Here is a 26,216-nt window from a genome sequence, read left to right on the forward strand (position 1 = left end):
CAATTTCACTTTCGGGGCGGGACTTCTGCACGGGGTGCAGAATGTCCGGCCCCGGAGAGGTTACTGCCCCCAACCAGGGCGAAAGCCAATTTTGACCTCAATGTTTTTTAAACAATGCTTTTGTGCTGAATTCTCGGCCAGTTACCACACATCCTACTTTGGAATTATGAATTTATAGTTCTACTTTTCAGGCGTGCAGTGCGGACATGTTGGTGGCAATTATTTTACGCTTGGAATCACTCCTGTAATGTGAGTCACATTATTTAACATTTGCAGACAGTAGACTCCAAACAACATTTGTCTAATTATATCTCTTGGCTGTGATCGCTTTCTTGTATTTCTGTTACAGGGAGTCAGTTCAATGAATGGCTCAGCAAGCAATAGTTTTCCTGCTGACATTACAGGATAGACTGCTGCTGACCACCAATGTAACTTCTTGAAAACAAAAGCACTTCCATTGAACCAGCAGTGAAAATTATTTCATTTCATTGTAAGATATTTTAGCCAATCGTCTTTAATACTCTAGACTGTGACCAACTATGTCTCAAGAACTTGTCACAAAAAAATGGTGCCATTCTTTCTTCACTCTCTGGAATTCTTCAACAGACATACTCGGAGCGATAGGATGTGGGCTTATGCTCACAACCGAATTTAATATGTGCCAGCTGTCCCCTTTACTTTTGAAATGGATGTTGGAATACCCCCATCTCATAATAACTTTTTTTTGCTTTATGGAGTAAAACGACAACTACTTGCTTTTATATAGCGCCTTTAACATCCCAAAGCCTTTTACAGAATCATAATCAGGCAAGAATGGACGTTGAGCCAAAGAAGGAGGTATTACCAACAGCTTGATCAAAGAGGTGGGTTTTAAGGAGCATCATAAATGAGAGGGAGGTGGAGAGGTGGAAGTCTTTACGGAAGGAACTCCAGAGCATGGGGCCTAGACAACGAAATGGCACGGATGTCAATGGTGGGCGAAGGGAGAGCATGCACAAGAGGTCAGAATCGGAGGAATGAAGAATTCTGGGGTTGGGGTGGGTTGTAGGGCTGAAGAAGGTTACAGAGATAGGGAGGGGGCAAGGCCACAAAGGGAACTAAAAATAATTTTAAATTGGAGATGTTGGGGAACTGGGAGCCAATATAGATAGGCAAGGGCAGAGGTGATGAGTGATTGGTGTGGGATAGGATTGAAGCAGCAGAGTATTGGATGAGCTGAAGTGTCGGGACATATGGAACTGAAGAGATGTTGGCCCACAATTGGCTCACGTGCTATATGATGACTATCACTACTCTAGATGAATAAACAGGGAGAAGACGGTTGAGGAGGACTCCAGCGACAACTTTCCCAGTGGCTGATAGCAGGGAGATTCCTCTGTAGTTGCCGCAGTTGGACTTGTCCTCTTTTTTAAAGATGATCACGATCACTACATCTCTGAGATCTCCCGGCATGCTCTCCTCCCTCCAGATGAGAGAGATGAGGTCATGTATTCGCTCCAACAGTGCTTCTCCGCCATACTTTAGTGCCTCAGCAGGGATTCCATCTGCTTCCGTAGCCTTGTTGTTCTTAAACTGTCTTAGAGCTTTTTCTACCTTGTGCAGTGTTGGCGTTTTACTGAGGTGGTGGTGGGTAGCATGCTGCGGGATGGAGTCTCATCGCCAAGAGCATGCAGAAATCAAGCGCAGGCAGCGGAAAGAGCGTGCGGCAAATCTGTCCCACCCTCCCTTACCCTCAACGACTATCTGTCCCACCTGTGACAGGGACTGTGGCTCTCGTATTGGGCTGTTCAGCCACCTAAGGACTCAGTTTATGAGTGAAAGCAAGTCTTCCTCGATTCCGAGGGACTGCCTATGATGATGATGATGATGAGATGAATAAAATACCTGGAGATCAGGGACTTTACCAATAAAGCATTTAAGCATTTGGTCCATGTACACATATCTTTATGAATTCATGTGATTTTATAAATTTAAACCTGATGGCTATCTGGTCATTTATAAGTGAACAGATTAATCTTTCCAAAATATTAAATCCAGTGTGGTTTGTGAAATATACATTTCTTTTTGATATCAAATATCAAAGAAATCATTGCTAGGCGCTACAAAATATAATTCTTACTATTAACTTTACCCTATCAAAATGAGCTCAATATAGTTAGCACAGAAAATTAGTAGCAGTAATAAAGTTAAGTATACCTTTCTTTCACTAACTATTAAAATGTAGTTTACCTTTTTGGGACACATGTTGCAGCATGAAGAAAGACTAAAAAAGGCTTTGAAGGGTTAATGCATTTTTATATAAATCAGCCAATAATGAACAATACAGGTCGAGTTTAAGTAAGCTGTTTTATGTTGAACATCACCAAATAATTTAGATCAGCCACGAAGAAAAACAGAGAAAGATGATTTTTTTTTAAAAACAGGTTTGCCTTTTGATTATCACCGCACAAAAAGAAAAAAAATCTCACAAAAGTATAGAAACCTACAGCTCTGAAGCATGGCATTCGGCCCATCGTGCCTGTGCCAGCTCTGAAAGAGCTATCCAATTAGTCCCATTCCCTTGCTCTTTCCACATAGCCCAGCAAATGTTTATATTTCAAGTATATATCCAATACCCTTTTAAAAATTACTATTAAATGTCTATTCTAATGTCAATTGGTTTTATTGCTTACATGGCTGATATGCCATGTCTAAAAATCAAAAATGATAATTAGGTTGTGTGAAATAATCCATAAAATGTCAATGGCATTCAGTGTACCAACATTCATTGACAAGATTATTCTATGAGGAACGAAGCACCTATAAAGTAAATAAATACTTCAGTGATGATGTTGACCTTCAGTCTTTAATTTGTCAAAAGATCGTAACTCACTGGTGCCTGCAACATTTGTGAGTTACAGGTCTTTTAAACTCAGTAAAGAACTACCACAGCTCCCCATCACCAGTGAAATAGTCAAAGTATAATTTTAAGCAATTTGATGATGCATAGTAAATCTGTTCATTGTAAATTAACGTTAAGTGTCAATTTTTTTCTTCACGTGTATCCAACCAGTCTCGGGGTACTTGGAAAACTTTTACGCATTCCCATACATTTTTCCTGATCAATGAAAAGTGAGTTTGCTTTAACAGAGAGGTCGTACTCCAAGGTTGATTTTGTATGTACCAGCATTTGTAGTGCGTCTTCTGCATCCTTTAGCCTCTGCTGCAAGGTCTGGATGGTGGTGTCAAGTTCATGGACTTCATTAACAAGGCTATGATAAACACAAAGAAAACAATAACCTCGATACTTTCTACGATCAGGCTTTAAATGGAAAACAACTGCAGTGATGAAATTATTTATTTCATTACATCACTTTCTGCTCTTTCCATTTGATGACTGTGAATATTCCTTACTTATGTCTTGTTCTTTTGATTGGGGAATACTGTGATTACTTATTTGGTTCACGTTGTTTCTTTGTCCTGCTAATTATTGTGGATGAATAAAGACTCATTTAAGTCATGAATCTCCTGCTGTGAAGATGAACCTACACCAGGACTATATTTTCCCACAATTCTTATCAGGAGAAAGATTCCATGGCAACGTCGGGGGTTTAAATAAGTGAAAACTTGAGAAGTCTCATACTAAATCAATCAAATTTCAAGGTCAGCATACTAATTGCAAGGAAGAAGATTCATTCCATCGATCACAAATAATGTTTTACTTTATATAAAACATTAGTTTCTGATATTCTTTTCTTCCAATTTATCTGCTCACTATTATAGGTAAGCTGTATTTATTTGAGTAGGTCCTATAGTGCATTATCCTGTCCCCAATTTCATCACAGGCACAGATTACTTAGGAAAAAAAAGACTTAAGAATATAAGAACTAGGAGCAGGAGTAGGTCATACGGCCCGTTGCGCCTAGCTCTGCCATTCAATATGATCATGGCTGATCTTTGACCTCAATTCCACTATCCCGCCCAATCCCCATATCCCTTAATTCCCTGAGAGTCCAAAGATCAAACTAGCTCAGCCTTGAATATACTAATGATTCAGCATTTTGAGGTAGAAAATTCCAAAGTTGTTTTCAAATTTTTGTTAATATAGTTTATACAGAACAGGAACATGCACATAATTAGAAGTACAAGTTATGGCCTATGTCAGCAGCAGTATAAGAGCTTATTTCTCAGAGTTGCTCATCTTTTTCACTCATGAAGTTAGCTCCATATTTCTGCTGTCAGCAAGTTATCCTTCATGTACTATTTCTATTTTCAAAAATATTCTGTAAAATCACAATGCTGTTTGCTAAAATGGAAAATAAAAGTATAAAACATGTCTGCCATTCTCTCAAAATAAATAACCTGGGCACTTTTAATGTTTTGTAGCTACTCATATTGTAAGAATGATTTTTAGGAGTTAAACCAAAAGTCAGAACCGAGACTGCCCATACCCCACTGGGTTTAATAAACTCTCTGAAAATATTTGTTTTCCTCTCTTTCTTCAGAAAATTGAGGCTCCACACCTACCCAAGTACAGTACTGCATGCTGAGCAACTCCTGACACAGGGTACAGCAGTGTAGACTCACAAAGCAGGAAATTAGCGTTAGTCTCCTACCAACACCGAGTCTCCCACAGTTGTCACTGAATATCAGCTACATGTCAAGTAGAAATAGTTTTTTTAAAGTTCAAACCGGTTTAAATTTTTTGTGAAGAAGGCATGTGTGAGACATTTTGAAAAACTGCAGGGTTGCTGTTTTCATAGAACAGTTTCTATGTTTCTTTCAGCCACACCGTTGCTATATCAAGTTCATACCGTTTCCACCTTTTTACAACAAACATTTCACAATGTGCTCAGTGAAAATCTGGTGACTCAGATAACACACTGAGGCTCACAGAAGGTTGCATCATTTGCTTAAAACAATGGGTGGAAGCTGACAGACTAAGTTGGCACTTGGGTTTTTTGAAGTTTTTAAGAAGCAAACCTGAAGCTTAAGTGATTGAGGCCGAAATTCATCACCTCAGCCTGTTGCCGCCGACTACCACCGACACTGCTCTCCTTGGTCCGCTCAGTGCCACTTTCAAGGTGGCCTGGAGCAGGCGAGAGGGGAGAGCTGCCGGGAACTGCCCGCTGACGTCAGCAGACGGCCAAGTGGCACAACTGACCTCCCGCCAGCCGAGCTCCCAGATTCCTGTAGGCGGGAGTCGGCGGGACTCGGCAGCAGAACGGGGGTGGACCCTGCGTGGAGCCTCGTCTGTCCCCGACGGTGAGTATGAAGAACCTGAAATAAAGATAAGTGAACATTTAAAAAAAATGTACACAGTGACTTACCTGGATGGGGTCCCCTAGAGGTCTTCCAATAGTTTTTTTATTTTTTTACTGCTGCAATTTTTTTTTCAGGTCTTCGACCCTCCGTGGGCCCAACTCTATCCTGGGCGGCAAGCGCCTCTGCCGCCAAGAATGAGACCTCCCGCCCGCTGCCGCCCAGATTGGCAGCGTATATCGCCCATTTGCCGCCCGCCGACCTTTGAGGGACCTCGGCGATGAATATCCCACCGAAAGTACCGTCCAGTACTCGGCGGCCATCAGCAGCACTTTGGCGGACAGAGGCCTTAATGAAAATCGGCTCCTAAACTTCTACAATTGGATTTTTAACAGATTAGTCACAATAGGAAATTCTGATCTGACTGGTCACTTGAGAAGGCTGAACACCATGTTGACTATGTGCAGAATCATCTGTTTACTGCAACAAATATCTTTTATCCAAAAGTACCTAACATTGATTCTAAAAGAACATGGGCAAAGTTTTTTTAAATTTATATGTACTAACACTACTGATGAACATGTGCTCTCTTAAATGAAAAAATCCATTCTTGAGCTCCCCCAGTGGCTTAGTGGGGAAATGCATGGCTCAGTGTGTCACTGGGCAATGCAAAGCAGAAAGATCCTAGGTTTGATCCTCAGTCTGTACTCAGGTGACAAGTGATCTCAGCCAGGATGCTACTGTGGGCAGTATATTAGTCTGTGTTCTATGAATGGAGAGGAAACTGGAGCTCTTGCTGGAACTCTTGGTCCCGACAGGAATACATTGACTCCTAATGCCAAGCTTAAGGGCAATAACTTTTGAAGAGTCACAAAAGTATTGGCAGGCGAAAAAGATTTGCTGCTCCCAAAAACTTCAGCTTTAGCACTCCAAAAGGGAAGTGGAGCATTAAATCAAGTGCTACCATTTCCCTTAAAGTCTGTGAGAGGGGCAGTAGTGGCAGAGCGCTGAACAATGTTCAGTGCAGCGCTGCTATCTTTAGAGGCTCCTTCCCTCGCTTAAAGGGAAGGGCCAATGATGGATTCAACCAATCTACATGCTCTCTCTGTGGGACCACGGGACCTGCACTAGATGCACAACAGCCCCAAGCATTCTAAGAGAGCGGAGGGCCGAGGAATCGCGGGGTCAAAAGCAATCAGAAGGCACCAGACTGGGGAGAGTAATAAAGTTTGCTCTAGCTGACCACCACTGGCTTTAAATATCACTGCCCAAGCGGCCAGCAGAGGTCATAAGCCTTCTGCAGCTGCCGTTGTTGACGCTCAGTGATGCTGCAGGGGGCGGGACTAAATATCACATGCGGGGCGCTAATGAAGCACTGCACACCGCATGATGTTACAATCTATGGGACGAAAGAGAGCCTGGTGGTAAGTGTTAGCGCCACGCAAAACCACGAGGAAAGTTCGCAGGCGTCGATGAATTCGCCGCACCCAGTCGGTAGCCTTTTAGCACCCCGTTACTGCCCCCCGCAAGCACAAATGGGTGGCACAAACCAGGTGAATTTCTCCCTCTAAGTGAATGGATTTTGAGTGATGACCTGATTGGGCTCAGTTGTCGTGATAAACCGTGTGATCAAAAAGCCTGCTAATATTTATTGTCTTGACTCACACATGAGGAACAGCCACTTTGGCAAGCTAGTGGAAGGCTGCAAGCACCCATGGAACCATAGCAGGGCAAGGAGAAAAGCCTTCCATAGAGAATGAGGGAAGAGCAAGCATCGAATAAGTTATTTTGGCAGGGCAATATTTTATAAATCAGCAGGTGAGCATGTAGATCCTTACCTGAGGTATCTTTTGAGCAAATGTAAATGTCACTGAAGTTATTTAGATAACAAGCACTGGGAAGGAATTCTTACACATCTGAATGGCATCTGAAGGTACTGTTCCCGCTACGTGGGAACAATATGAAAAAGTCTGACAAGGTTTAGAACTAGCACAAGTGCAGTTTCAGACCTCTGGGTTTCAAAAACATCACACAGCGTTTGACATTCTATTATTAATGTAGATTTCCTTGGTCCTTCCCTGTCCTCAGCTCTACCACATCTGCACCATCACCAGTGAGTGAGTAATTGAGAACTAATTCTGAGGTGCTGCAAAAAATCTCTGTCATACCCGCGAGTATTCACTGAGGCAAAAGGAGAATATAATTTTTCCCCATCTGTTAAATTACAATTCCTGTTATAATGCATCTGTTAAAGGGACAGTCAGATTAATTAACATGACAAATATTTTGTTCGTTTGGTTGAATACATGTTACATATCCATTGCAAATATGTTATGATACCTAAATTCCCAGTTATCTATACTGGACCTTTCTATGACCTTTCTTTGAAATAAAAATATGTCCCACATAATTGGCTGTCAGTAACTGTGCCAACAGAAACAGAGTTGTTTTCATAGCCCTGAGTGTGACCAGCTACAATGGTTTATCGAGTTAGTGCACAGTGAGTTCAAACCACAGCATGTCTCTTCTCTGCTCAGATGATTGTGATCCTTTGCTACACAGCAGGATACCCCACCTAGTGGATCTGTTTAAGAACTGACAAGAAAAGGATCATCCAGGTTGGAGTGTCAGGCTCTGCTGGGCCTTCTCTCTCCGATGCCAGAGCTCAAAGTATTGTCGTCCAGCAGATTATGCTATTTTTCTTTCATGTTTACTGAGTCAGCTGTGGCTCAGTGGGTAGCACTCTCATTCCGAGTCCGAAGGTTGTTGGTTTAAGTCCCACTCCAGGGACTTGAGCACAAAAATAAATCTAGGTTGACACTCTGCTGAAGTGTCTTTCGGAAGAGACGTTAAACCAAAGCCCCATCTGCTCTCTCAAGTGGCCATAAAAGATCCCATGGCACTATTTTGAAGAAGAGCAGGGGAGTTATCCCCCAATGTCCTGGCCAATATTTATCCCTCAATCAACATAACAAAAAAAGAGATTATCTGGTCATTACCATATTGCTGTTTGTGGGAGCTTACTTGTGTGCAAATTAGCAGCCACGTTTCCTATATTACAACAGTGACTACACTCCAAAAATACTTAATTGGCTGTAAAGCGTTTTGAGACTTCCGGTGGTCATGAAAGGCACTATATAAAGCCAAGTCTTTCTTTCTTTCTTTAATTAACATATTACATACACAATATGTAATTAAAGGGTAAATTCGCCTGTAAATTCATGTTAAAGGGGAAGCACTCCAAGTTTCAAAAATAGATCAGTTAACAAAAAAATGTTTATACTTTTATGTTCATTTTATTTACTTTCTCTTTATTTAGGTACTGGGAAAATATTGTTTAAATAATGACATCATCAGGGGAGCCGGTCTGGAGGCGTTTGTCTAGCCTAACAGTATGGTGGAGATAAAATAATAGGCACAGTTAAAATGAAATAGTCAGATGTACGATGTGGCCTTACAATACATAATCCACCTGTCAGCAAGTTTTTATTCAATTTTGAATATTTCCATTTAAGTGGAGGGAATTATTTGGAATGCAATCAATATATGTCCAATTAGACAGAGAAGGCATATGAGGGACACCTGAAGGTTGTCTCTAAATAATCTGATTCAATTTATGGAGAAGGCCACCAGGTTAGTGCCTAAGGGTAACCTGGTAGATATTATCTAGCTGGACTTTTGGAAAGCTTTTAATAAGGTACCACACAAAAGACTTCTCTAGAAGACAGAATCACGTGGAATTTGTGGTAATCTGCTGTGGTGGTTTGAGAATTGGCTGAGCACCTATAGGCAGAAAATTGTTGTTAATTGATTTGGATCTGCTTGGAGACTGGTTATCGGTGGTGTCCCACATGAATTGGTGTTAGGCTTTTGCTGTTTACTATTTTCATTGAGTATCTAGCTGTAGAGGTTAAGGGAATGATCCACAAGTTTATTGACGACACTATTATATGTGCAAGAGTTTGGATTGTAGAAGATGCTCGACTACTACAAGCAGATCTTGATATGCTGGGGGATTGGGCCAGTGCTTGGCAAATTATGTTCAAGTTAGAAAAGTGCAATGTCGTGCACGTGGGCAGATCAAATGGTAAACATACATACACCCTACAGGGAAAAGAATTAAAACTAGTTGTGAACGAAAGAGATCTGGGTGTTTTGGTACATCATTCTCTAAATGTCCATGACCATGCCAAAGCGAATAGAGATCTTGTGTATTCACAGGACAATTCACTATAAGATTGAAACATACCATTTTATCCTTGTACAAGACCTTTGTTAGGCTTCAGTTACAATACTCTGCCCAGTTTTAGTCACCTCATATGATGGGGTTTATTGAGGCTTTGGAAAAGATGCAAAGAATGGCCAAAAGATTAATTCCCAGTTTAAAATACCTTAGTTACTTAGATAGGCTCAACGAGATGGATCTCTATACTTTAGAGAAGCATAGACCTAGAAGTGATTTGATTGAGGTTTGTAAAATAATGAAGATTAAATTTTGTTTATGTAGACCAATTATTTCAACTAAATAGGTTAGGGAGGACCAGAGGGTCATAGAAACATAAACATAGAAAATAGGTGCAGGAGTAGGCCATTCGGCCCTTCTAGCCTGCACCGCCATCCAATGAGTTCATGGCTGAACTCGTGCTTATAAGTTATGTAAGGGCAGAACTAGGTTAGATGTTAGGTATTATTTCTTTCCCAGAGAATAATGGACCTGTGCAATATGTTGCTAGCTTATGCAGTCAATGCTAAATCGTTGTATTCCTTCAAGCAAGAACTCGACCAGATTCTGGCTGGGGTGGAGATCACCACATACAAAAGATAGTTATCCTGTAATGTAAAGCCAGGTCAATGTGATCTTCTGGACTAGTTTTGATTGTCTACGGCAGTCGGAGAGGAATTCCCCCTTAATTAAACTTTTATAAAACACTGGTTAGGCCTCAGCTGGAGTAATGTGTTCAATTCTGGGCACTGCACTTTAGGAAGGAAGTCAAGGGCTTAGAGAGGGTACCAGGGATGAGAGACTTCAGCTAAGTGGAGAGACTGGAGAAGCTGGGCTTGTTCTGCCTAGAGCAGAGAAGGTTAAAAGGAGATTTGATAGAGCTGTTCAAAATCATGAATGGTTTTGATAAGAGTTAATAATGAGCAACTGTTTCCAATGGCAGAAAGGTCAGTAACCAGAGCATACAGATTTAAGGTGATTGGCAAAAGGGCAATATGAGGAAACATTTTTTACACAGCTAATTGTTGTGATCTGGGATGCACTGCCTGAAAGGGTGGTGGAAAAAGATTCAATAGTACCATTCAAAAGAGAATTGGATAAATACTGGATAAATACAACCCTCAAAGCCTCCTTGATAAGGTGCAGCATCCCCACCGACACCTGGCAGTCCCTGGCTGGAGACCGCTCTAGGTGGGAGAGGGGCATCCAGGAGGGCACTGAGCACCTCGAGTCTCGTCGCCGAGAGCATGTAGAAAATAAGTGCAGGCAGCGGAAGGAGCGTGCGGCAAACCCTTTCCTTCAATGACTGTCTGTCCCACTTGTGACAGAGACTATGGTTCCCGTATTGGACTGTTCAGTCACCCAAGAACTCACTTATTCAGAGTGGAAGCAAGTCTTCCTTGATTTCAAGGGACTGCCTATGATGATGGATAAATACTTGAAGGGAAAACAATTACAGGACTATGGGGAAAGAGCAGGGAAGTGGCACTAATTGAATAGCGCTAACAAAGAGCCTGCACAATGGGCCAAATGGCTTTCTTCTGTGCTGTATCATTCTATGATTCTAATTGGCCTGGGTTTAAAAAAACATTTTTTGCCTTTCCCAAAAGATTACATGGCTCCGGGTTTGTGGAGATTGATATATTGTATGTATAAGTCATCACAACTGTGCAGGAATCTTCTTGCTATCAGCCACTGGGAAAGTTGTCGCTAGAGTCCTCCTCAACCGCCTTCTCCCTGTGGCCGAGGTGCTCCTCCCGGAGTCACAGTGCGGATTCAGTCCCCTATGAGGCACAATGGACATGATTTTTCCAGCGCGACAGCTGCAGGAAAAATGCAGGGAGCAGCGCATATACATGGTCTTCTTTGACCTTACAAAGGCCTTTGACACTGTCAACTGTGAGGGTTTATGGAGCATCCTCCTCCGTTTCGGATGCCCGCAAAAGTTCATTAACATCCTCTGCCTGCTCCACGACGACATGCAGGCTGTGATCCTTACCAACGGATTTATTACAGACCCAATTCATGTCCGAACCGGGGTCAAACAGGGCTATGTCATCGCCCCAACCCCCTTCTCAACCTTCCTCGCTACCATGCTCCACCTCACAGTCAACAAGCTCCCCGCTGGAGTGGAGCTAAACTACAGAACCAGTGGGAAGCTGTTCAACCTTCGCCGTTTCTGGGCCAGGTCCAAAACCACCCCAACCTCTGTCATCGAGCTACATTCAGAGGCTAAATTCCAGGACATTGTTGACGTATTTACTGAGGCGTACAAAAGCATGGGTCTTACGCTAAACATCCATAAGACAAAGATCCTCCACCAGCCTGTCCTCGCCACAGAGCACTGCCCCCCCAGTCATCAAAATCCACGGTGCAGCCGTGGACAACGTGGACCATTTCCCATACCTCGGGAGCCTCTTAACAAAAGCAGACATTGATGAGGAGATTTAACACCGCCTCCAGTGCAACCTTCAGCTGCCTGAGGAAAGAGTGTTCGAAGACGAGGCCCTCACATTTACCACCAAGCTCATGGTCTACAGGGCTGTAGTAATACCTGCCCTCCTGTATGGCTCAGAGACCTGGACCATGTATTGTAGACACCTCAAGTCGCTGGAGAAATACCACCAACGACGCCTCCGCAAGATCCTACAAATTCCCTGGCAGAACGGACGCATTAACATTAGCGCCTTCGACCAGGCCAACATCCCCAGCATTGAAGCACCGACTATACTTGAACAGCTCCGCTGGGCGGGCCAAGTCGTCTGCATGCCAAACATGAGACTCCCGAAACAAGCGCTCTACTCGAAACTCCTTCATGTCAAATGAGCCAAAGGTGGACAGAAGAAGCGTTACAAGGACTACCTTAACGTTTCCCTGGTAAAGTGTAGCATCCCCACCGACTCCTGGGAGTCCCTGGCCGAAGGCCGCCCTGGGTGCAGGAGGTGGATCCGGGAGGGTGCTAAGCGCCTCGAGACTCGTCGGTGCGTGTATGCGGAAAACAAGCGCAGGCTGCGGAAGGAACGTGCGGCAAACCTGTCCCACCCTCATTTATCCTCAACAACTGTCTGTCCCACCTGTGGCAGGGACTGTGGCTCTCGCATTGGACTGTTCAGCCACCTAAGGACTCATTCTAAAAATGGAAGCAAGTCTTCCTCGATTCCGAGGGACTGCCTATGATGATGATGATGATGTATAAGGCATCACAACTGTGTGGGACAGGTTGTTTGGGCCAGTAGATCTTTTCCTGTCTGTTATTTTTGTAAGTTTGTGTGGTGCTCAATGTCATATTTTGGCGGGGAGAAAGGAAAAGGTTTTTGTACAGAAAACAAAAGTGTGGGTTTATGGCTTCCGTTTGAGGAAGTCAAAAGCGTTCATTTGTTAATCGTAGTTGCTGCTCAGTGGAAGTGTATGCAATGGATCTTCATTTATTGACTTACTGAATCTGAACTGAATCACGGCACAGTTCCACATTTGGTCTCCGTGTGCGTTCATCCAAACGGGTTTGAGCTACCTTCAGAGGTGCTTCCTTGTCTTTGATTGCTCTCTTGATGCTTTCAATTGTCAATTCAGTTTGGAAGATCACTTGAAGAGTCTGCACAACCAGAGAAAACACAGGAGGGAAATCATGGGTGTAGTCCTGTAACATTTGCTGGGAACAGAGCCCAGCTGTTTTTACTTTGTATCATGACAATACACGTTGGGAGACCACAGTTTCCAATTTATTAGTCTTAACAGCAGAATGCAGCAATGTCTAACAACATTCTTTTCATCTGCTGTCGAAATTGAGGTGACTGTTTGGCAATCTATTAATATTTAGGATACCTTAGAAATCTCTGGCTAACATCGGGTCTGTATTCTACGTTTGTTTGTGCTCGTACTTTAGATAGATAATCTACAGGTCAATGCAGATGGTGATTACATTCTTTTCTCTTTGTATATTTTTCTCCTTTCTAAATTTGCGGGTTTATCAGAATATGATAATGTTGCAGCCCTTATTTTGGTGAGATCTTTCCCACGTGCTACATTATGTGCTGGTGGGTGGAATACTTTTATAATGGGCAGGCATTTTTAACATATGCACAATACAGCTCATCTCACTGATGGAATAGTGTATATAGTATACGTTAGTTTGGAATGTCATTGGTAAACAAAGTACCTCTTACTCATATCACTTGGTTAAATAGGTTATTAAATTTAGCATAGCTGGTAAGATTTTCACAGACTAAGAGATAATAAAATTCAAAGGAGAACATTCCACTTTAAATGTTAATTGTGCCTTGTACCTCTTGATTGCTGTGTTTATCTTTACATGAAGTCTCGTGCTTGATAATGCTTTATCTTTCTTTGCAATAACTTTGTTTACAGCAGTCAGTCATGGCATTCCTTGTGTTTTTTTAAATAAAACACTTTCTGCATCCCGACAAGTCTTGTTAGTTACTGCTCTCAGGAGACATTTTATTCATCTTTGGAATGGAGACTTTCAATGCTACAATATCTCATGTCAATTCATATCACTTTATTTGCAAACTTAATTTAAAAAAATCTAGATGGCTAGGTTCATAAATGCATATCAAGTGTGAAATTGAAATCTACCGAGCATGTACAATGTGCCTAACACTCTCATTTTGAAAAAATCTTCCCTTAAATGTGTGAAAAGTGTAATTTTAAAATCACAATGTTGTAAATGATGATCTAGGATTGGCAAATGTTGAATTTACGTCACTATATACTTAAAATTGCACAGCACAATATTAGAAATAAATACATTAAAGCATTTATAAGAAGTGTCCTTTGTCTGCTATTTTAACACAGACATTAAACTTTTAAAAATAAGTGTTATTAATATTGCATGGAGCCATTTCAACTCATTGGCTGCGATTTCGCCACTGGGGCGGGTCTGGGGCAGCCTGGGTCTGGAGTGAGGTCCCGGCCCGCTACCGATTCCATCGCTCTCTACAAGTGATTTTTACCTCCATAGAGCTTGTTAAGCCCACCCAGCGAGGTTCCCGGCCAATTAAAAGGAAATGGGTCTGATGAAGTAATTTGATGACGTGTCATCAGCCGATTTCCTTAAAGGGACCATGCCCACATTCATTTTGACAATTATGCTGTCAGTGTTCTACAACATTGAAGTGCTGCAAACATTGTCAAGCACTGCAGAGAGATGCACGGCTGCACCCAGGCTCTCCCATGACTCAGCACGCAGGGAGGTTCTCTTCCCTTCCAATGGGCAGAAGACACCTCTCCAGGAGACAACACAGCCTGGTTGCACATTGCGCAAGAGGGCACAAGCAAGGATGTCAACAGGAGGAGCTGATTGCAGTGGCGCCAGCCTTTCAATGATCTCAGTAGATTATGAAACGTTACTGCAAAGCCACACTCAACCTCATCCTGCTGTCCCACTCATCTCATCCACATCACCCTGCCTTCCCTACCCTACTCCTACACATCCTTACTTACACTAATTTATCTTGCACCTCCACCCATCCCTCTCTATCTACATTATTACTTCCCCATCTCACTAGCCATCCCTCACACTCACCCTCATCCTTGTGCAAGCAAACCAACTGAAAACACACAAGGCTAGGCACCTGGGTGTTTTCTCCAATGTTTATGTAAAATTTCTGTTAATGTGGTGTCACACATAAATATCTTTATTTCCAACACTTTGCCTTCTTGGACAGATTTGTGTGAACCTTTGGAAGGGGCTCAGTGAGTTACAATGAATGGTGAGACATAACAGTACCCCTGCAATTGTGACGAATGTGAAAGGAATGGCTTGGGCATTGCAGGGATGCTTTATGGTGTTGGTGTGAGGTGGTGCCAACCTGGCACGTCATGTGGCAGCCAGGGTGTACAGCATCAAGTGAAATAAATCTGGCCATGGCGAAGCCATCCCTGGCCGCCCGGGCAGCAATGTGGTCAGGTGCTGATGACTTGTGTCCTGTGCCGGATCAGTTAATTGCAGAGAAGGTTGGTGTTGTTATTGCTGCTGCTTGTGTGCCTGGTGATGCTGGTGTGCCTGGTGATGTTGATGTTGGGGCTGATCATGGTGGGTTTCTGAGGACCAAGGTGAGATTTTTTCCAAGGGCACCAATGCTGATGGAATAGATGGCAGGTGAGGTTCAGTTGACAGAAGTGATCTATCAATGATGAGAGAGGTTGTTCCAACGAGGTGACAGTAGATAGAGAGTTTACTCCAAACACTTCCAACCTGCTTAAAGCTCAAATGTGTCTTCCAAATCATGAAGACTCCAGCTTCTAAGATTGGAAAGTGAACGGCTGTGAAATGGTAGCTTTCATACCACATTTGCAGCTGTCAACTAATCAGAAGATTGCTTACAGATGGAACATCTGACCTACTTACCTGACGAGATCCCTGAGCACCATGAACCTCATGAAAAAGCTGGAAAAATGTTATGTACAGGGTAAAATGGTGTTTAATTGACTTTTAACTATATCTTAATGATCTAAATTGCCTCCCCCACCGCTTAGTGTTGGGTCTGTTAAGCGTTGACAGACCCGATGCATGGGAGACTAGTACAGAGGTGGGTTGACAGTGGGCCCCCCACCGTGCTGTCAATCATTTCTATTTTGACACCTGACCCACCTCTGATCCCCTTCCCCCCCCCCCCCCCTGGACCCCCTCTCAGCACCAATAAAATTCCCCAGCCATTGAGTCTCTTTTCACAGGTAATGAGCAACATCCAAAATGATAAAACTGTACACTTTATCTTTAAGTCATACTTTAAACACCATTACACATTAGCTATCAAATTCCTAGCAAACCTATTCTTTTGGTAAATAAGTGATATATTTATGTAATAAAGTTATTACCCACATAAATGTCCATGTGCTGTTTTGGATATGATGCAAAAATGCTTTTACAGGCCTCACACTACTCCCTAAAACTGGATGATATGTGACTCCTATCAGGCATATTAACCTGAAGCCTCGGTTTACCTTAGCAAGATGTGTCTGCAACTTGTTTTTGGCATCAGCTGTCTCAGAGATGCGGTTTGTCAACGACACATTCAGGGTATTGAACTGGCTCCACATCTCACTGGAAGTTGAATTAAGGAGATTTTCTATATCATCTCGGAGTTTAGCAGATGCAACCCGTTCACTCTGCGATCGTAAAATGTTATTATCTGTATACTTGGCCCAAGACTCTGGAACTGAAATTCTGTTTAAAAAAACATTTATTACTAAGATTTGAAACACGTTTCTATAGGCAATTTCCTCTTTGAACATTTTGTGCTTTTTGAAAGGAGAATGACAGTGCTAGAAAATAAAATGCTTGCACGCCAAAGTCAGGCATAAATGTAGAACTTCTCCTATATATTCTGAGTGTGTCTGAATCACAGCTTCAGAAAGGGTCCACTTGTGCGCTTCTCACTTTTTCCCAAAGCTTCTTTGAGTGAGATAAACATATGCCAAATGAATAGTGATTTTGCCAAGTAATTTTATTCACTTAACTGTTCTATCCTTTTATATGTTTAACTGTTGTAACAAGTTTGGCAAGAAGCTAATAATGGAATACAAACTGGATTGCAATTGCAGCACTGTAAAAATGGTCACAGTTGTTAAGGGTGACTGAAAATATATTTATGTCATTTGCTTAATTACAATATACACATTACAGTACAGCACAACAAATCTTAAAAAAAACTTTGATATACCAAACTGTTTAGTGATTTCTCTTTGGGAATCTGGGAAACGTTCAGCCCATTCAGCATTGCAATTACTTTCACCTCATTAATCGTAAAAAGAACCACTTTCTTCTGTAGAGGTGACATATCCATTATTCAGAGAGACAGAGCCCATGAGTTTAACCCCACCCCCGACAGGTAGAAGAGGATTGGGGATTAAAATATCGGATCAAGCAATCTGACCCCAGTCCTGCCCCTTTAAATTTTAAAGTGCCAAATTCAGGCCATGAACAAGAACTCACAAAAGGCAGGTGGGGGTCTATATGAACATACCAAAGACGCGGCTTGATATCATCATCAGCACTGCAATTTGAATTGAACAGTGTGAGGGAGACCCAGCCTCTCAAGGAAGCATTTGGCCTCCCCGAGCGCCAGCCTACATTCCCCAACCCCGATCTCCAGCCTCCCTCCCCCAAGTCCCGATCTCCAGGCTCTCTCCACCCGCCCTCCTGATTTAGGGAAGCCCTTCCCAGGTGGCTGCCATGCAGGAGGCGAGATACATTCAGGTGTAAGTGAATTTTTAAAGATGTGATAAGTCTTAATCACTGCCTCTCTGGCCCTGAAAATTTAATTTTACAATTGTGGAGGCTCATTCCTTCAGAATTTCATTATTGTTAAAGCTTTGTTTAAAAAGATTTTAATAAAAAAATGCTTTCTTTTACCTTTTCTTTCTGTTTCTTTTATCTCTCGCTCTCTCCTAATACCAGCTTTCATTCCATCTTTTTATTTTGCTTTCTGTACATAATTTTATATTGAATTAAATAATCTAATTTATACTTCCTGATGTAGTATCTGCATGGCTCTGTGAGGATTCTTCAATCTGATTGCCTCACTGTTGCTTGAACTGCTCACACATGCCACAGGTCCCCTGTAGAAGACACCATGCTGAAACAGATACTCAATGATAGAATTTGCTGTTCAAGAGCACACGGAAAGTTTGTAGACCACTGCAAGCTTGATGAATGGAGAGTGCCGTTCTTTGCCGGCTGCGATGGCCCCAAGGGGCGCTAACGAATTTGCGCTGCGGGGCAAAAATGGGTCGCTGCGCACGGCGATGACATCAGAGGTGCAAATTATGCGAATTTCTCCCCACTAGTATTTTGTTCAATCATCCAGTTCTCATGTAAATAACATTTTTCTGGAAAGGAAAAACAGAGGAAGAACGCCGCCTTCATGGAGTCGGCATCGCCGTCAAAAATTAACTGATCGGCCGCCTCAAAGACTCCCTCTGCGGGGTTAATGAACGCCTCATGATCCATCGCCTTACCCTATCCCGGAACCAATGTGCCACAGTTATCAGTACGTACGCCCCAACACTCGATGCAACGGATGAGGCTAAAGAGGGTTTTTATTCCAACCTCGAGACATCCCTGTCCTGCGTCCCCACGGGCAACAAAATGATCCTCCTAGGTGACTTCAATGCCAGGATTGGCAAAAACACAGCCCTCTGGGGAGGTGTGATTGGCAGAGAGGAGGTAGAGAAATCCAACTCCAATGGCAGCCTACTCCTGACAAAATGTCTAGAACACGAAATCCTCATCACCAATACCCTGTTCCGCCAGAGGGACAAATACAAAGCATCATGGCAACACCCTCGCTCCAAACACTGGCACCTGCTGGACTATGTCATCATCCGAGCCAGGGATCGTAAGGATGTGCGCATCACCCGCGCCATGACAGGAGCTGACAACTGCTGGATGGACCATCGCCTAATCAGATCTATCATCAATATTAACATAGCCCCAAAGCAGAGAGGACAGCAGAATCAGTGCCGCAAAATAGTTAATACCGGGGCACTTAAAGACCCAGCTAAGAGAGCCCTATATAGCCAGCGCCTCTCAGCCATTCTGGCATGCCTTGATGACCCTAAGATGCTCAATGCCCACAGCGCTTGGTCTGCCCTCCAGGCCTCCATAACCAGCGCCTGTGAAGAGACACTTGGTTACTCAACCAGAAAACACCAGGACTAGTTTGATGAAAATGATCAGAAGGTCCAAGAGCTAATAGATCGTAAGCGCAGAGCATTGCTGAGCCTCAAGCAACAACCCAACTCGGGAGCTACAAAACAACGTTACATACGGCTCAAGGCTGAGATCCAACAAAAAACCCGGGACCTAAAGAACAGGTGAATGGAGAAAGCGCAGGTGATACAACAATTAGCTGACAGCCATGAAACGCGAGGATTCTTCATTGCAGTCAAGGCCACCTATGGTCCAAACTCCCAAGGAGCCACCCCACTCTTGGCCAAGAATGGGGAAATACTCAACAAGGACAACGAGGCTATCAGGGCCCGCTAGAAGCAGCACTTTGAAGAGCTCCTCAATTGAGACTCTGCCTTTGACTCACATTTCTCAAACCCATCCTGCAGCATGCAACCCGCCACCACCTCAGTGAAACCCCAACGCTGCACGAGGTAGGAAAAGCCATAAAATAGCTCAAGAACAATAAGGCTACGGGAGCAGATGGAATCCCTGCTGAGGCGCTAAAATATGGCGGAGAGGTGCTGTTGGCATGGATACATGACTTCATCTCTCCCATCTGAAGGGGGGAGAGCATGCCGGGTGATCTCAGAGATGCAGAAATCGTGTCAATTTTTAAAAAGGGGAACAAAACCAACTGCGCAACTATAGCGGAATCTCCCTGCTATCAACCACTGGGAAGGTTGTCGCTGGAGTTCTCCTCCACCGTCTTCTCCCTGTGGCCGAGGAGCTCCTCCCGGAGCCACAGTGCAGATTTCGTCTCCTATGGGGAACAACGGACATTATCTTTGCAGCACGACAACTACAGGAAAAACACAGGGAGCAGCGCCAGCCCTTATACATGGCCTTTTTCGATCTTGCAAAAGCCTTTGACACTATCGACCGTGAGGGCTTATGGAGTGTCCTCTTCCATTTTGGATGCCCCGAAAGTTTTTCAACATCCTTCACCTGCTCCATGACGAAATGCAGGCCGTGATCCTTACCAGCGGATCCATTACAGATCCATTCCATGTCTGGACCGGGGTCAAACAGGGCTGCATCATCGCTCCAACCCTCTTCTCAATCTTCCTTGCTGCCATGCTCCACCTCACTGTCAGTAAGCTCCCCGCTGGAGTGGAACTAAACTACAGTGGGAAGCTGGTTAACCTACGCCGCCATAATATGGTAGAATACTTCATTAAAATGGAGAGTGACACAGTTAATTCAGAGTCTAGGCTCCTGAACTTAAAGAAAGGTAACTTCGATAGTATGAGATGTGAATTGGCTAGGATAGACGTGCGAATGATACTCAAAGAGTTGACGGTGGATAGGCAATGGCAGACATTTAAAGATCACATAGATGAACTTCAACAATTGTACATCCCTGTCTGGTGTAAAAATAAAACCGGAAGGTGGCTCAACCATGGTTAACAAGGGAAATTAGGGATAGTGTTAAATCCAAGGAAGAGGCACATAAATTGGCCAGAAAAAGCAGCAATCCTGAGGACTGGGAGAAATTTAGAATTCAGCAGAGGAGGACAAAGGTTTTAATTAAGAGGGGGAAAACAGAGTTTGAGAGTAAGCTTGCAGGGAACATAAAAACAGACTGCAAAAGCTTCTATAGATATGTGAAGAGAAAAAGATTAGTGAAGACAAATGTAGGTCCCTTGCAGTCAGATTCAGGTGAATTTATAATGGGGAACAAAGAAATGGCAGACCAGTTGAACAAATACTTTGGTTCGGTCTTCACTAAGGAAGACACAAATAACCTTCCGGGAATACTAGTGGACCGAGGATCTAGCGAGGAGGAGGAACTGAAGGAAATCCTTATTAGTCAGGAAATTGTGTTAGGGAAATTGAAGGCCGATAAATCCCCAGGGCCTGATAGTCTGCATCCCAGAGTATTAAGGAAGTGACCCTAGAAATGGTGGATGCATTGGTGGTCATTTTCCAAGATTCTATAGATTCGGGATCAGTTCCTATGGACTGGAGGGTAGCTAATGTAACCCCACTTTTTAAAAAAGGAGGGAGAGAGAAAATTGAATTATAGACCGGTTAGCCTGACATCGGTAGTGGGGAAAATGTTGGAATCAATTATTAAAGATGTAGTAGCAGCGCATTTGGAAAGCAGTGACAGGATCGGTCCGAGTCAGCATGGATTTATGAAAGGGAAATCATATTTGACAAATCTTCTAGAATTTTTTGAGAATGTAACTAGTAGAGTGGACAAGGGAGACCAATGGATGTGGTGTATTTGGACTTTCAAAAGGCTTTTGACAAGGTCCCATAGAAGAGATTAGTGTGCAAAATTAAAGCACATGGTATTGGGGGTAATGTATTGATGTGGATAAAGGACTGGTTGGCAGACAGGAAGCAAAGAGTAGGAATAAACAGGTCCTTTTCAGAATGGTAGGCAGTGACTAGTGGGGTGCCGCAAGGCTCAGTGTTGGGACCCCAGCTATTTACAATATACATTAATGATTTAGACGATGGAATTGAATGTAATATCTCCAAGTTTGCAGATGACACTAAGCTGGGTGGCAGTGTGAGCTGTGAGAAGAATGCTAAGAAGCTGCAGGGTGACTTGGACAGGTTAGGTGAGTGGGCAAATGCATGGCAGATGCAGTATAATGTAGATAAATGTGAGGTTATCCACTTTGATGGCAAAAACAGGAAGGCAGAATATTATCTGAATAGTGACAGATTAGAAAAAGGGGAAGTACAATGAGACCTGGATGTCATGGTACATCAGTCATTGAAAGCTGGCATTCAGGTACAACAGGCGGTGAAGAAGGCAAATGGTGGGAGGATTTGAGTATAGGAACAGGGAGGTCTTACTGCAGTTGTACAGAGCCTTGGTGAGGCCTCACCTTGAATATTGTGTACAGTTTTGGGCTCCTAATCTGAGAAAGGACATTCTTACTATTGAGGGTGTGCAGCGAAGGTTCACCAGACTGATTCCCGGGATTCCCGGCAGGACTGACACATGAGGAAAGACTGGATCGACTAGGCTTATATTCACTTGAATTTAGAAGAATGAGAGGGGATCTCATAGAAACATATAAAATTCTGACGGGATTGGACAGGTTAGATTCAGGAAGAATGTTCCCGATGTTGGGGTAGTCCAGAACCAGGGGTCACAGTCTAAGGATAAGGGGTAAGCCATTTAGGACTGAGATGAGGAGAAACTTCTTCACTCAGAGAAATGTGAACCTGTGGAATTCTCTACCACAGAAAGTTGTTGAGGCCAGTTCATTAGATATATTCAAAAGGGAGTTAGATGTGACCCTTACGGCTAAAGTGATCAAGGGATATGGAGTGAAAGCAAGAATGGGGTGATCAGGAATGATCAGCCATGATCATATTGAATGTTGGTGCAGGCTCGAAGGGCTGAATGGCCTACTCCTGCACCTATTTTCTATGTTTCTGGTGGGGAATTCAGCGATGGTAATGCCGTTGAATATCAAGCGGAGGTGGTTAGACTCTCGCTTGTTGGAGATGGTTATTGCCTGGCACTTGTGTGGTGTGAATCTTACTTGCCACTTATCAGCCCAAGCCTTAATGTCATCCAGATCTTGCTGCATGTGGGCATGGACTGCTTCATTCTTTGAGGAGTTGTGAATGGCACTGAACACTATACAGTCATCAGCGAACATCCCCACTTCTGACCTTATGATGGAGGGAAGGTCAGCTGAAGATGGTTGGGCCTAGGACACTGCCCTGAGCAACTCCTGCAGCGATGTCCTGGGGCTGTGATGATTGACTTCCACCCTCCACTACCATCTTCCTTCATGCTGGTTTTGACTCCAGCCAGTGGAGAGTTTCCCGCCTGATTCCCATTGACTTATGTTTTACTCAGGTTCCTTGATGTCACAGTTGGTCAAATGCTACCCCGATGTCAAGGGCAGTCATTCTCCCCTCATGTCTGGAATTCAGCTCTTTTCTCCATATTTGGTCCAAGGCTGTAGTGACATCTGGAGCCAAGTGATCCTGGCGACACCTAAACTGAGCATCAGTGAGCAGGTTATTGGTGAATAAGTACCACTTGATAGCACTGTCGACGATAACTTCCATCACTTTGCTGATGATTGAGAGTAGACTGATGGGGTGGTAATTGGATGGATTGGATTTGTCCTGCTTTTTGTGATCAGGACATACCTGGGCAGTTCTCCACATTGTCGTATAGATGCCAGTGTTGTAGCTGTACTAGAACAGCTTGGCTAGAGGCATGGCTAGTTCTGGAGCACAAGTATTCATCACGACAGCTGGGATGTTGTCGGGGCACATAGCCTTTGCTGTATCCACTGCGCTCAGCCGTTTCTTGATATCACATAATTACAAACCTTACATGTTTCCAAGCACCATAATAGCTAATTTGATTGAGCACATATGAAAGAGTCTCCTCCATGCATAGAGGATGAAGGAATTGAAAGAAAGGCAGGAATCTACTGTCATAATTGTCTTTATTCTTTCAATGATACTCTCACGCAAATGTTCATTAAAAGACTTTTCTAACTAGACTTTAGTTACTAAGGCACTATAAAGTTGATAAGATCAAAATTGAATACACTTTTCCCCAATCACTAATGTGAATGAAAAAATTGGTATGAGTAAAAAGTGCATTTTCTTATTTTATAAGATCAGACATGACCAATATTCCACTGGCAATTTACATAAAACATTCAAATTTAAGATTCTCAACTGACAAAAATTTACTTAGTTTAAAAAGCAACGATTCAGTAACTACACAATGTAATAATAGCTTACGTAGCATCCATACGATCCACCCCTCTGTAATAACCGATGCCATCAGATGTGTTCCGTAGCTGGTGACACTTCCCATCAATTCTGTAAGCTGTGTTTTTATCATTGCTATCCCGTTCCAGCTCATGCTGGGCTCCTCTATTTGATCTGGGAAAATGAACAACCTTAGTGCGTCAGTACTGCAAGAATAGGAACCTAATTGGGAGAAATAATACAAAAGCAAAATACTGCAGATCCTGGAAATCTGAAAGACAGTAAATGCTGAAAATACAGAGTTAATGTTTCAAGTCAATGACCTGTGCTCAGAACATTCTGACCAAGGGTTATCGACCTGAAATATTAACTCTGTTTCTCTCGCCACAGATGCTGCCTGACCCACTGAGTTATTTCCAGCATTTTCAGTTTTTCTGGGAGAAATTTTACATTTTAGCCTAGCGTACTTTTGTTTTCTGCAGCTACAGGGGTGGATTTTCAATTTACTGTCCAGTTTAAAACTGGCGTTGAGGATCAACTGCCCATTTTAGTAACTGCCGGATTTTAATCTCCATTAATTTCAATGGAAGGTGGGTTCTGTAACGTTCTATAACGGGATCCACATTGCTAGATTTATGCCCAGTCAGTAAGTTGAAAATCTATCCCACTGAGTTTAGAGTAATAAAGAATGCAACATTTCCTACTCTTCTATTGTGTTGTATGCCGTAGTTAACTGCAGTTTTAGGTGGTGTGGGTTTCAATGGGGACATTTGGCCAGTGTATATGCACAATGCTTACAAGAAACTTATTTTCTTAAACTAATTGGAATGATACTACAGGCAGTATGATTAAGACTAATGCATAGTTCAGACAGAGTTCTTCTTTCGTGTGTGAAGCTGACATTAGTTCCACTTTTTGATTCAGAAATTTGGAGTCAGTCTACAATCGATAGATCACACTTGATGGGAATGTAACTGTGGTTAGCATCTCTACTTTGAAAAAATAAACATCTACCAGAACTCACTGAGTGGCTTTGTTGTTTGTAACTTAATTTTAGATATTTTCTCCCCAAGTGTCACTCCCCCAATTAATCAACCAAGAAGAACATTGGCTAGGCATGGGGATTTGTCATTCACTGAACAGAATTCTCTCCTCTCGTCTTCCCTCTTCATCCTTTCAAATCAACAAATGCTCATAAAACTCAGCCCCTGGAAGAAACCTAATTCAATTTTAATTGGAAGTAAGATTTGAATTTGGGTCTGCTAATCAAAGTCATGTGCTGTTGTATTGTGATTGGCAGGCTGTAAGGCTGTTTTAAATTAAATGGAGGACAGGAACAGAATCCTAATTTAGAAATCGGAGTGACTTCTGTCAACGAAACATACTGTGCACTCCAATAACCGGAAACATGATGATTCCATTTTTTTTAAAAACGAGCTCGCTCCCTTCCCAGCTTTTTCCACAGCTCGCTCCCTTCCCAGCTTTTTCCACAGCTCGCTCCCTTCCCAGTTTTTCCCACAGCTCGCTCCCTTCCCAGCTTTTTCAAACATTTTTAACGAACCAGCTCCCATGATGAACTGGCATCGCGCCTGTGCAAACTGCTTCCATTTCATTGGCAGCAGTCACTCCTCACCAGTCTTATTGAAGATTTTACAGAAATATATAAACCTTGAAAAGCAACTTGTTATCAGCACATGAATTACAAATCAATCATATTGATCTTTGATCACACTGGCTCTTTCATTTTGAAGTTAAATGAATTCTTGGTTTATCTACTATGAAAGATCGCTGAGCTAATGTTTGTAATGAATACTTTTTTGGTAAACACTAAATAAAGGAATAGTGTAAAGCTTTATATAATTTTCCACAAATAGACATGAAATTGATTTGCAATGCCCAATTTACAATTCTAAATCTATAATGTTTTCAACTATGAAAATGTTATGAGGCAGAATCATCATTATAATTATCATTAAAAAGGTTCTTTCCAGCTGCTGGCCTGAATGAATCTGTCAAATTTTCTTTGGTGTTTCCCCCCCCAGATGAGTGAGACCCACACATCAGGACCTGGTGGAAATAGAAGCATTGAATGCAATATCAAAGCTGCATTAATAGCAACAAGGAACTGAGAAAATTCACCAAATGAGGACAGTCAAAGGAAGAGTTTGAATTTAGATGGGGCTTCAATACTCTACCACCACCCAACTAAGTTTTAGTTTTTATTCCATTAAATTATTGTGTGTGGGCAAGTTGGCAATGTAATAAATATGCAAAAGCTAATATTATTCTAGTTAAAGGTCACCTTTATCAACAAAAGTTAGAAGTAACAAGCTATTTCACAATTAA

The 26,216-nt window shown here is 42.7% G+C and overlaps 1 protein-coding gene across 1 annotated transcript in view; it reads right to left on the bottom strand.

Moving 5' to 3' along the window:
- Window positions 1–3,034: 3,034 nt before the first annotated feature.
- tekt3 (tektin 3) overlaps window positions 3,035–26,216 on the bottom strand; it is a 28,391-nt gene continuing 5,209 nt past the window's right edge. The window contains exons 4-7 of the mRNA XM_070858180.1: window positions 23,901–24,044; window positions 16,427–16,649; window positions 12,901–13,055; window positions 3,035–3,251 (exon numbers count right to left, since the gene is read on the bottom strand). Coding sequence (XP_070714281.1) covers window positions 3,035–3,251; window positions 12,901–13,055; window positions 16,427–16,649; window positions 23,901–24,044 — 739 coding nt within the window. The remainder of the gene's footprint in view (window positions 3,252–12,900; window positions 13,056–16,426; window positions 16,650–23,900; window positions 24,045–26,216) is intronic.

The sequence above is a fragment of the Pristiophorus japonicus genome, chromosome 16 (assembly GCF_044704955.1).
Source record: "Pristiophorus japonicus isolate sPriJap1 chromosome 16, sPriJap1.hap1, whole genome shotgun sequence".
NCBI classification, from domain to species: Eukaryota; Metazoa; Chordata; class Chondrichthyes; family Pristiophoridae; genus Pristiophorus; species Pristiophorus japonicus.